The 12433-nt window shown below is 44.6% G+C and overlaps 1 protein-coding gene across 1 annotated transcript in view; it reads right to left on the reverse strand.

The window, feature by feature from the left end:
* The window catches only part of DNAAF5 (dynein axonemal assembly factor 5), a 46784-nt gene that overhangs the window by 5704 nt on the left and 28647 nt on the right, over nt 1–12433 (reverse strand). Inside the window, exons 9-12 of the mRNA XM_069983842.1 lie at nt 8708–8855; nt 5587–5737; nt 2899–3055; nt 1184–1375 (exon numbers count right to left, since the gene is read on the reverse strand). Of these exons, the coding sequence (XP_069839943.1) occupies nt 1184–1375; nt 2899–3055; nt 5587–5737; nt 8708–8855 (648 nt within the window). The remainder of the gene's footprint in view (nt 1–1183; nt 1376–2898; nt 3056–5586; nt 5738–8707; nt 8856–12433) is intronic.

Raw genomic sequence — 12433 nt, forward strand, 5'->3', positions numbered from 1 at the left:
TCTGAATGGGGAGAAAGTTGCTGCTAGATTCCTCCAACAGCGGGTTATCTCCCTACAAACAAAAGGACTGGGCATGTTGAAATTACCATGCTTGGCTGTTCTCACCAATGCAATCAGTGGGTGCAGCCAATCTAATATGTATGGCCAGCATTGTATACTGAGCGCTACTGAAAGCAAAATAGCGGCAAACAGATCACTGATCCCAGGGAGACCAGCCAAAGACGACTTTCCAGCTGCTGGCTAAAACTCAGTACAGAGAAATCCTAGGTGCGTTGCCTACTGGGAAACATCAATATGCAAAAAGGTCAGCGGAGTCTAAGTTACGAGTCTCAAAACATGGGACTAGCTAGATATTCCTTCAGGGAAGGGTCTAGAAAAGGGAGACCACCAACAACCACCATATTAGGTATCCCCATCACTCAATATCCAACTCAATTATGAGTCTGATGATATGACCAGGGAAACACTAAAGCCAGGTATCCATCCACAGACAGCTGTTTTGGGGTGTTGCCCCTCATCAGTGTGGAACAGGATTCTGGCTAGGTGGGAGCAATGCCTACTAGACCAATAACAGCAAGCAGGGGCCACTTAATATGGTGTTTTTTGGTGGTTTCCGTACAGGAGCCATCCCTTATCTAGGCCCTTCCCTGGAGGGATAAAGACTGCTAGGACCTGGGGGGCCAAAGCATGACTCAAGGATTCAAATACCACCCGAGAGTCAAGACATCCCTCTTCGTGCTTTAGTATATTACATTTCTAACCATAGAGCAAGATGCCACAGAGGTTAGCACTATTTTTTCAACAGGAGTCCTGCCTCATACCTGACCAAGTAAAACATCTACATGAAGTTTTTATGCTCTTCATAGGTTTGTGTGGTTCCCCTCCCCCTGACGCCTCTAGCCCTCCAGCCGCAGTGGGAATCGAGACTAATGAGAGTGATGGCAAGCTCTATACTGCACTGTGAAATATGTTGGTGCCATTGCACATAAAATCACTAAAATGAATATGCGTATGTGTAGGCTAAAGACCTGGGTCCCTGTGCAACGGTACTACTAAACCCCATTATACCCATACCCCTTTACATTACTGCTGTTCTCCATGTGGCACCTCTACCATTGTTCCTGTGCCCAATCCATTACATGTGCACCATAACAGATCTAAGGAGGTAAAACAATAAACTCACCTTGTACTGTGGCTTGGAGAGCAGTATCAGTATCATCAAGATGTACAAGGAGACAGCGGTAGAGAAATTCCAGGTGACCCCGGTATGTCGTCCTCTCATACCGTTCATCAATGAATGTAAACCACAGACCCAGTGTTTTAGCAGCTGTGATCCGCACTTCATCTGACGCATCATCGAGACGCTTTACAAGTTCTGTCAGAGAAACAGATTTATGAGTAAGACATGATGCAAACATAACACTGCAAAGACATTACACAAAAGATATATCGCTTCTATGTGCATTTCTCCTTTTTATTAATATTAAAGGAGAAAAAAGTTATACAAATCCCCAATATACACTTATTACGGAAAATGCTTATAAAATGCTTTTTTCCCTGCACTTACTACTGCATCAAGGCTTCACTTCCTGGATAACATGGTGATGTCACTTCCTGGATAACATGGTGATGTCACTTCCCGGATAACATGGTGATGTCACTTCCCGGATAACATGGTGATGTCACTTCCCGGATAACATGGTGATGTCACTTCCCGGATAACATGGTGATGTCACTCCCAGAGCTTTGCAGGCTGTGGCTGCTGGAAAGGATGATGGCAGAGGGACCCTGAGGGACACAGGGCACTGGAGGGACACTGAGCATCCCTCTGCCATCATCCTATCCAGCACCACAGCCCACACAGCTCTGGGAGTCGGGGCGTGACATTAACATGTTATCCAGGAAGTGACATCACCATTTTATCCAGGAAGTGACATCACCATTTTATCCAGGAAGTGAAGCCCTGATGCAGTAGTAAGTGCAGGAAAAAAAGCACTTATTTGTGCATTTCCCGTAATAAGTGTATATTGGGGATTTGTATAACTTTTGGGGGGCAATACAATGCTCACATAAAAGTTCTTACTGGTCTTCTCCTTTAAGGGTTATCAAATTGATTGCTGGATAGCGCCAGGAGAAGCCCGCAGCTAAGAACTTCATCTCCTGGCCTGCTGTAATATGTTTTGCTGCAAGAGACAAAATCCATTGTAAGTCTATAAAGTCCATCTCCCACAGCTAAACAGAAAAGGCAACATGCCAGGGAGAGAAGCACTAAGCTACGTGTTTCTTCCAGCTCTAATCAGGCGATCAGTGGGCGTCTGAGTGTCAGAAGGGCCGCCTTTGTATTATATTGTATATGTCTCTTTAGTGCTGCCAAAACTGCGCTGACCCATCAAGGCACGGACTCCATAAGACCTTGGAAGGCGACCTGTGGTATCGGGCACAAGATGTTACCGGCACATCCTGTAAAGCCCTGTAAAGCGTGAGGCCCCACAGATCAGTATTGTTTTTCCAGCATATCCAACGGATAATCAAATGGATTGTGATCTAAAGATTCCAAAATAACATCATAAAATTCTTCATCATGTTCCTGAAACCAATTCTAAGCTATTTTTGCAGTTTGGTGTTTTGTTCCCACAAGACCTCTGAAGGCAAGCTGATCCATTCATCACACACTGGCTCAGTCGCTGAGATCCTTACATTGGCCACTGTAATCGTTTTCAACACAAGTGCTGCCCAATATATCCATCGCTTACCCTTCTCATGAGATAGTTATCCTTGTGAACTGCAAATCGTTTTATTGTTGCCGATTGGGGTGTGTGTGTGTGTGTGTATTTTAAACAGTGCATGAGAACAAACAGCTGCCTCCTTATGCAACACGTGAAACACATAACAATATACCTGGGTAAATCTTGTTCAATTTATCTGGATCCAAGTGCTGTCCGCAGAATCCCAGGAGAGCCCTGATTATACGACATGACACAAGGCGGCTGGTCTTTGAATCTTCTTCCAGAGTAGCGAGGACCTGAGGCATCAGAACATCCTGTACCTGGAGAATCTGCACATCATGGGAGGGAGGGGGTGGCAATAAAAGCGGGCTGTCAGTAAAACAAATGGGCTTTGTGCTTCACTTTAACATTCTAACTATGCTAATGCCAGTGACCAAGACTGGCTGTATTCATATAACAACACAGTAACGCAAAAACAATGATGGGTAAATACGAGCTTCATTTCTGATGAATTTAGATAACGCTGATATTTGTTTTCATTAGAAGTTACCTAAGGACAAAAAGCTGCCGGGTCTGCAGGGGACACAATAGTGCGCTATACTTACCAGTCCTGCTCCTCCACAGCTGCCAGTTCCTGGGTTGCGGTCATCTTACTGACAACATTGCTGACGTGCTGCTCCCTCTGGAAGCTCTGCATAAACTGCATTATAAAACTATGCTGAGCGGCACATCAGCAAATCGAAGTACAGGTAAGTACAGGTAAGTATACTGCACTATTATGTCTTACTAATATGTCAGAATAGAACACCAAGAACCCCTGTTTGCTGGAGCAGAGTCAGACAGCTCTGTACATAGGCCATCAATGAAAACCCCTTTAAGTCAGGGTTTTGGGGCCTAAAATGAATTCAGGGATCTGGTCTGCGGCATGGATTAAAGGCCCTATTCCACCGGACGATTATCGTTCAAATTATCGTTAAATCGTTCGAATCTAAACGATAATAGTTCAGTTGAAATGCAGTTAACGATTAACGACCGAACGAGAAATCGTTAAATCGCTTTCTAATACCTGGACCTATTTTTATTGTTGCTCGTTCACAAATTGTTCACATTGAATAAGACGTCGTTCGGTCGTTCGCAGTAGATACGAACGCAATAGCGAAGAAAAAACGATCGCAAATATGATCATAAGTAATGATTATCATTCCATGGAAATGAGTGAACATTTTCAGGTCTTTGGCAATAGCGGTCGTTTGAGATTGTTAACGATTACGCGAACGATAAGCGTCCAGTGGAATAGGGCCCTAAGAAGGAAAAAAGACAATCAAAGAGGAGTCACTGGAATTTATAGAGGACATAGTAAATCTCTGTATTACCAATGAGGACTGGCTGACATGAAAACTCTTTGTGAAACAACTAATCGATTTTACCTATGAAGCCAATGCTGCAGTACAAGGCTATACATTGTGTTCTATGTAATCTTGTGGACTGCAACTATCACTTACAAGTTAAAAATCAGTAAAGGGCCTATATACGGCCAAGAGTGTTGCTAGAATAGCTCCTGTGGCCCACAATAGGCCAGTGTAAAAGTGAAAGCGATCAGCTGAGGAGGGGGAAAATCTTGGCTGATCGGGTCTTTAAAGCAGGCTTTAAAATTTATCGTTGTTGGTCACACATCTTCCTGTCTAAACAGGTTTATGTGTGGCCGATGAAGATAAAAGAAATATGCCTATGTCTGTGCTGTCAGTTCACAGATGACAAGTAGTAGTGTATACTTACATCTGCCCTGCTTGTCATCCAGGTCTGGCCACATCTTCAGGCTGCGCTTCCTCCAGAATGATTGACAGCCAAGAGGCGTGGCCAGTATGTACAGCTGGAAGATTGGCGACCTGGATGCTGGATCACAAGCAGCATGGCTGGTAAGTATACATTGCTGCTTGTGATCTTTAAACTGACAGCACAGATATATACATATTCCAGAACTCAATACATACACATCTGTGCTTTCAGTTTCCAGGGCTGCATGAACAATACAAGGATCGTTCGTGCAGCCCGGGCCCCTCGATTTGTCGTGCCATGAAAAGGAAGCAAATTATTGTTGATCTCTGTGATCAGTACTCATCTGCACCCTCCACCCCCCTCCACTGGCCGACAAATCGGGTAACTCGAAAAAGACCTTAGCCCACAATAACCATCATCCCATTCTTAACAGGGGTATAGAACCTTGGCCCTCTAGGTGTTGCAAAACTACAAGCTGAAGCTTTAGCTGTCCAGGCATGATGGGAGTTGTAGTTTTACAACAGCTGGAGAGCCAAGGTTCTCTGCCTCTGGCCCTAAAGAGACTGATATGGCTGAGTTGTCAAGTTTGTTCATACATACAGGAGGGGTAACAGAGTGGTTGCACAATGCAGAGATCTCTGCAAAGGGCGTATGGTCAATGTATGGTGGTTATATTGGTGTATGTATAGTGATAATGTACACTTGCCTCTGCCCATGTGATTATGTATTTTTTATGTTCTGCTTTTTCCTCTTCTTGTGATAGTGGTATTTTTTTTTTTTACACATTTGCGGTGGATGCGGTGGAGATGGCCTGTGTTGCACACTACTATTTTTTTTTCCAGGTTAAAATTCTGATCCGCCCTGATCCTCATCTGAACATATAAGAAGAACGATTTTTATAAATAAAATAAAATTTTCAAATACTTTTCATATACACCAGGGCATTGTGCAGGATTATGGTACACAGTTATTTGGTACATAGGTTCCGCACCATTGTCTTTATATAAGCTGTATATGTTGGTATTTTGTATATAGGTTTATATACAGTTAATCATTTCGAGCCAAGATCCCACATCATACTTACCTCTTCACGGGAAAGAACCTCACTCTGAAACAAAACCCACAGACAGGACACTGCTATGGTCCGGATCGCTCCGGCTGTCCTCCCAGCATGCCATTTCAGGTTAGGAACCAGTATGTCCTGAATGAGAGCTTCTGAGTAAAGATGGAATTGCCTAGAAGTAAAACATACATATACACTTAGATGCAGGATTACCAATTCTACTCAAACATTCCCAAAGTACAGTATGTAGTAAATGAAATAATATAATATACTATATATATATATATATATATATATATATATATATATATATATATATATATACACACACACATGTGTAGCCCTTCTGCATGAAGCCCTTTATCACCTTAGACAGCTGCCTCAGTGTTATCCTGGTCTTTCAGATACTGAACTACTAACAGCAGCCATCACTGTGCCCATAATAGATGGTGTTCTGGCTTCTGTCATCATGTGTATTCTGTGGAGAGTCCAGTAGGGGGCACTTCAACACAAGTCATTGCAGATTTTACAACAGTGACTATGTATGGGACAATTTAAATCTACTATTCTCACATTACATTGGTTTTCATAACATAACCATGTGATTAAGTAAGACAATAGTAATGGATAGCCGGAGCAGCATGACCCAGACTCATGTATTTTTATTGGGCATTTTTTAATGTATGGATACTACTGTAGTCCAGGTGCCAAGGTAACAGTCCTGCAGCCTAATCTAGGGCTACTGCTGCCTTGTGGCCCCAAAATCCAGTCACAAAGGGATCTATGTGACCAGGACATTGGTAGTGATGCAATATGTATCAGGATATTACATCCCAGCGCCCCTCTTCTGCCTGTAGAGAAACGTATATTGTTTAATTCTCTGGGCGATGCCAAAGAAAGCAGCTCCTTATTACAACGTCAGTGTTTTGTCTGCTGCAGTGCGTATGCCTTTATTCTTGTCCTGGTAAAGGGAATAAATGCTGTTCCCATAGGAAAAGTAATGTGTAACCCAAGTGCCTTCCCAAGCAAAGACAGACGGGAACTTCTCAGTATATTAAGCTTTGCTATACAGCTTAGGTAGCTTTATATATTAGTGCTTTCTATGAAACATTATTCTACATTCTGATCTGTTTATTACAGGGAATGTCTATCTAGCTTCTTTATCCCCCCCCCCCAGAGTTCTCAATTTTATTATCTCTATTATAAAAACAATCCTGAAATCTTTTGCAGTTTTTACTCCCACTACTAAGGCTGGGTTCACACTGCGTTTTTGCAATCCATTTCATCAGTTTTATGCAATAAAAATGCATGTATGGCGTGCATCTATTTTGATGTTTTTTCATGGACTCCTGTAATAAAAAAAAGATCAAAACTCATTTTTTTTTTTATCGTACACAAAAATGTGGTCAACCCAGTTTGTGTACGCTTAAAAAAACAGATGTGTTTTGATCAATTTTTTTATCTTTTTTTTTTTTTTTTTTTTTTTTTTTTTATTGGAAGTCAATGGAAAGATGGATGCATCCAATTTTCATCAGCTTTTTTTTTTTGCATAAAACAAACTAAAAAAAAATGGATTGCAAAAACGCTGTGTGAACCTAGCCTAACCCTAAAACTTAGCTGAGACTTTCCGTCCTGTGTGATTAGAAGTAGACTGGAACGTCATCTCAATTCTTTGGGCACACGGTGGATCGAGTTTGAGAAATTAATTGAGTGAATGGGACAGGCGAAACTTCAAGCAGAGTCCGCCGCGCGTATTCCATAGTGGGAACATACCCAAAGGTGACACCAATGTATAGAAGAAACAAAAGCTCAGCCTCCCATTTCCTGTAGAATTACCTCTGCAAAGTTCAAAGAGCATGTCCAAAGTACTATCCCATTCATGTCAATAGGCCAGCTCCTGCCTATTGGTGCCCATGTCCATAGGACTTGCTGTAAGGCATATCTTTAAAGGGGTTATCCAGTGCTACAAAAACATGGCCACTTTCTTTCAGAGACAACACGTTACTTATCTCCAGTTCAGGTGCAGTTTGCAATTAAGCTTCATTCACTTCAATGGAAGTGAGCAGCAAAACCCCGCCCAAGCTGGAGAAAAAAAAGAGTGGGGCTGTCTCTGGAAGAAAGTAACCATGTTTTTGTAGCGCTGGATAACCCCTTTCAATGATGTTAAAAACAGCTCCAGCAAGATCGCCACCCCCAATAACAATGACATATGTGAGGACTGAGTCGACCAGCTCTTAGGAAATCAGCATCTCCTGGAGTGTCCACAGCAATGCTGATTGGCTGAGGTCCCTTCTCATCATGCTCCACCCAAATGTTCTTTTCTGCTGAAAGTCAGGATGCAGCTGTGCTGAGCTAAGCATCGCCTGGCATCTCTGTGTCTCCCACCGAGCGTACACATCTCCAGGGACAATCCAAGCCCTGGAGACATTTGTAAGCTCAGTGAGAGAGGGGGGGGGGGGGGGGGGAAGTATACTTACCGCTCCCTGAGGTCTCCACCACCTGACTGGTGTCTCAACCTGGTCACTGTAGCCACTGCTGAAACTTCTAAGCCGATCCCTGCAATGACAAGTCGCTCAGATAGTCACTGGCTGTGGCTCTTTCCAATCTCGGCTTGTGACTGAACGAGTGGCTTGTCACTTCACAGACGTCTTAGAAGTGCCAGCAGCGGCTGCGAGGGCTGCACAGACATCGCTAATGATTATATATATATATATATATATATATATATATATATATATATAATCCCTTGCTGCAAAATCGTGTCATGTAATAGGCTCGGTAAGGAAACACTGATCTAGCAGATTGGCGCTCGCTTACATAGAATATCGGGTCATGTAATACAGCCCTGAAACAGACACATCAAAAGTGGTGATGTCCTCTTTAATAGACTTTTATACTGTATGTTTGTATGAAGTTTTCAAGACAACTTTGTTGGACCGCCGGCTCCCACGGAGTTGAAGTGGCATGCTGGTGCATTGTTTTCCCTCACTAAGTTAATTAAGTGACATTTCTGTGTAGGACTAGACAGAACAATACGCCTTTCAAGCATTCCTGTCCGACACACTGTAGAAGAGGAGCCCAAATTCTATCAATGAGCGCTTATTGTTTTATATAGTGAGAAGCATTGGGAAACTTAACCAACCCTGTAGAGTTGACGGTTTCGCTGGCTTTCAGCAGGAGCTTGGACAACATGGTGAAGAGTTTCAGTCTCATCTGCGGCTCCTTGTCCTGTTGAAGGCAAGTCTTTAGAACCGGCATTAAGAGATCAAGATGCTCTCCAATAACAGGGCCTAAAAGATACAGCAAGAAAAGGAAACATTATATATAGATGATGTTCACAGAAATTATTTGGGACAAAATGTGGTCTTTTTTTTAAACTAACTGCAATTGGCCTTCATATAGCTTTAAAGGGGTATTCCACTCAGGTAAAATACATGCAGAATCATCCCTTCTCTTGGAGACAGTGGCGGAACTACCGCCATAGCAACCGTAGCGGGGGGGGGGGGGGCATCTATGAGGGAAGGGGGGCATCTATGAGGGTGGGGGGGAAGAGGGGAGCATCTATGAGGGTGGGGGGGAAGAGGGGAGCATCTATGAGGGTGGGGGGAAGAGGGGAGCATCTATGAGGGTGGGGGGGAAGAGGGGGGCATCTATGAGGGTGGGGGGGAAGAGGGGGGCATCTATGAGGGTGGGGGGGGGGAAAGAGGGGGGCATCTATGAGGGTGGGGGGGAAAGAGGGGGGCATCTATGAGGGTGGGGGGGAAGAGGGGGCATCTATGAGGGAGGGGGGGAAAGAGGGGGGCATCTATGAGGGTGGGGGGGAAAGAGGGGAGCATCTATGAGGGTGGGGGGGAAAGAGGGGAGCATCTATGAGGGTGGGGGGGGGAAAGAGGGGGCCATCTATAAGGGAGGGGGGGAGGGGACCATCTATAAGGGAGGGGGGGAAGGGGACCATCTATAAGGGAGGGGGGGAAGGGGACCATCTATAAGGGAGGGCGGGAAGGGGACCATCTATAAGGGAGGGGGGAAGGGGACCATCTATAAGGGAGGGGGGGAAGGGGACCATCTATAAGGGAGGGCGGGAAGGGGACCATCTATAAGGGAGGGGGGGAAGGGGACCATCTATAAGGGAGGGGGGGAGGGGACCATCTATAAGGGAGGGGGGGGAGGGGACCATCTATAAGGGAGGGGGGGAGGGGGACCATCTATAAGGGAGGGGGGGAGGGGACCATCTATAAGGGAGGGGGGGAGGGGACCATCTATAAGGGAGGGTGAGGAGAGAGGAGGCCATCTATAAGGGAGGGGGAGAGGGGGCCATCTATAAGGGAGGGGGTAGAGGGGGCCATCTATAAGGGAGGGCGGGAAGGGGACCATCTATAAGGGAGGGGGGGGAAGGGGACCATCTATAAGGGAGGGGGGGAGGGGACCATCTATAAGGGAGGGGGGGAGGGGACCATCTATAAGGGGGGGAGGGGGCCATCCATAAGGGAGGGTGAGGAGAGAGGAGGCCATCTATAAGGGAGGGGGAGAGGGGGCCATCTATAAGGGAGGGGGTAGAGGGGGCCATCTATATGGAGGGGGGAAGAGGAGGCCATCTATAAGGGAGGGTGGGGGGAAGAGGAGGCCATCTATAAGGGAGGGTGGGGGGAGAGGGGGCCATCTATAAGGAGGGCAACATGGGGGGAGAGGGGCCATCTATTTGGGGGGTCAACATAGGGGGGAGGGGATACACAGAGGGGGGCATATATTATTAGGGGGTCACATAGAGTCAGGGCTACCCACTAAATGAGGGTGTAAAGGGGACAATACAGATGTGCAGTGTGTATAGAGATAAGGATGGTGCCAGAGTGAGGAGACTAATATGTCTGTCTGGCAGATTCTGTGGATTCGTGGCTCGGAGAAGTTCTCATAACGGCCCAGGACGGATGGAGAAGAAGATGAAAAGGAAAGAACTCAGAGAAGACGTCTCCTGTGAGTCACCTGATATAACTGCATTGTAATATGTATGGTGTATAGAACCTGTGTAGAGCTGGGGCCACCTCTATATGACTGGATGAGGTGATTTAGTATACTGGATTTGGTTAGTAACAATATGGTGGTGATGGTAGTGGTTGTGGTGTGGCGGTGATGGTAGTGGTTGTGGTGTGGCAGTAATGTTTCCTTCCTATATACTGGTATTACTGGTAATATTAGTCTCAGTATACAGGATTTGGTCGGTAACAGTATGGCGGTAACATGTACGGTGATAATACTTTCTCTTCTAATATGCTGGTGTTATTGGTAATATCTGTCTTGGTGTGTGTGTGTGTGTATATGTATATATATATATATATATATATATAATATCCATCCAGCCTGCTACTGCACGTACTGTGTGTGTGTGTGTGTATATATATATATATATATATATATATATATATATATATATAATATATCCAGCCTGCTACTGCACATACTGTGTGTATATGTGTGTATATATATATATATAGTATGTGCAGTAGCAGGCTGGCTAGATATATATCTATATCTAAGAAATTCAGAATGAATGCAGCACTCGTGTGGGATGAATGTGGTGCCAGGCGGTATATACCAGCGACCACCCGGTATAGGTAATATAAATCAGAAGAATACCGCAGCACTCATGGGATAGAATTCAACACAACGTGTTTGGGGAAATAAACACGTTGTGTTGAATTCTATCCCATGAGTGCTGCGGTATTCTTCTGATATATATATATATATATATATATATATATATATATATATATATATATATAGTATGTGCAGTAGCAGGCTGGATGTGTGTGTGTGTAATATATATATATATATATATATATATATATATATATATTATGTGCAGTAGCAGGCTACAGTCACAGTATGGCGGTATTGGTCAGGTATGCCATGTTGGTGTTATCCAGTCACAGTATGGTGGTATAGGTCAGGTCTGGTATGGCAGTGTTATCCAGTCACAGTATGGTGGTATAGGTCAGGTCTGGTATGGCAGTGTTATTCAGTCACAGTATGGTGGTATAGGTCAGGTCTGGTATGGCAGTGTTATTCAGTCACAATATGGCGGTATAGGTCAGGTCTGGTATGGCAGTGTTATTCAGTCACAGTATGGTGGTATAGGTCAGGTCTGGTATGGCAGTGTTATTCAGTCACAATATGGCGGTATAGGTCAGGTCTGGTATGGCAGTGTTATTCAGTCACAATATGGCGGTATAGGTCAGGTCTGGTATGGCAGTGTTATTCAGTCACAGTATGGCGGTATTGGTCAGGTCTGGTATGGCAGTGTTATCCAGTCACAGTGTGGTGGTATTGGTCGGGTCTGGTATGGCAGTGTTATCCAGTCACAGTATGGTGGTATTGGTCAGGTCTGGTATGGCAGTGTTATCCAGCACAGTATGGCGGTATTGGTCAGGTCTGGTGTGGCAGTGTTATCCAGTCACAGTATGGCGGTATTGGTCAGGTCTAATATGGCAGTGTTATCCAGTCACAGTATGGCGGTATTGGTCAGGTCTGGTATGGCAGTGTTATCCAGTCACAGTGTGGCGGTATTGGTCAGGTCTTGTATGGTGGTGTTATCCAGTCACAGTATGGCAGTATTAGTCAGGTCTGGTATGCAGATATTTAATGTGCAACCTTGTTTATATTTTAAGCAGTTAAAAACCACATCGAAAAAAAGTCAGACAATGCATGTGCTGAAACCATGCGTCCATTTCCTCCCCAGCAGCCAGGAGGGGGGGCCCCATTGGAAAGTTTGCTATGGGGCCCAGCCATTTCTAGTTACACCCCTGCTTGGAGATTAACAATTCGTTCCATATATGTCATTTCCTTTTCTGTCTCCTTCCCCCAGTTATGAGTC

Source organism: Dendropsophus ebraccatus, chromosome 9 (assembly GCF_027789765.1).
Source record: "Dendropsophus ebraccatus isolate aDenEbr1 chromosome 9, aDenEbr1.pat, whole genome shotgun sequence".
Taxonomy (NCBI): Eukaryota; Metazoa; Chordata; class Amphibia; order Anura; family Hylidae; genus Dendropsophus; species Dendropsophus ebraccatus.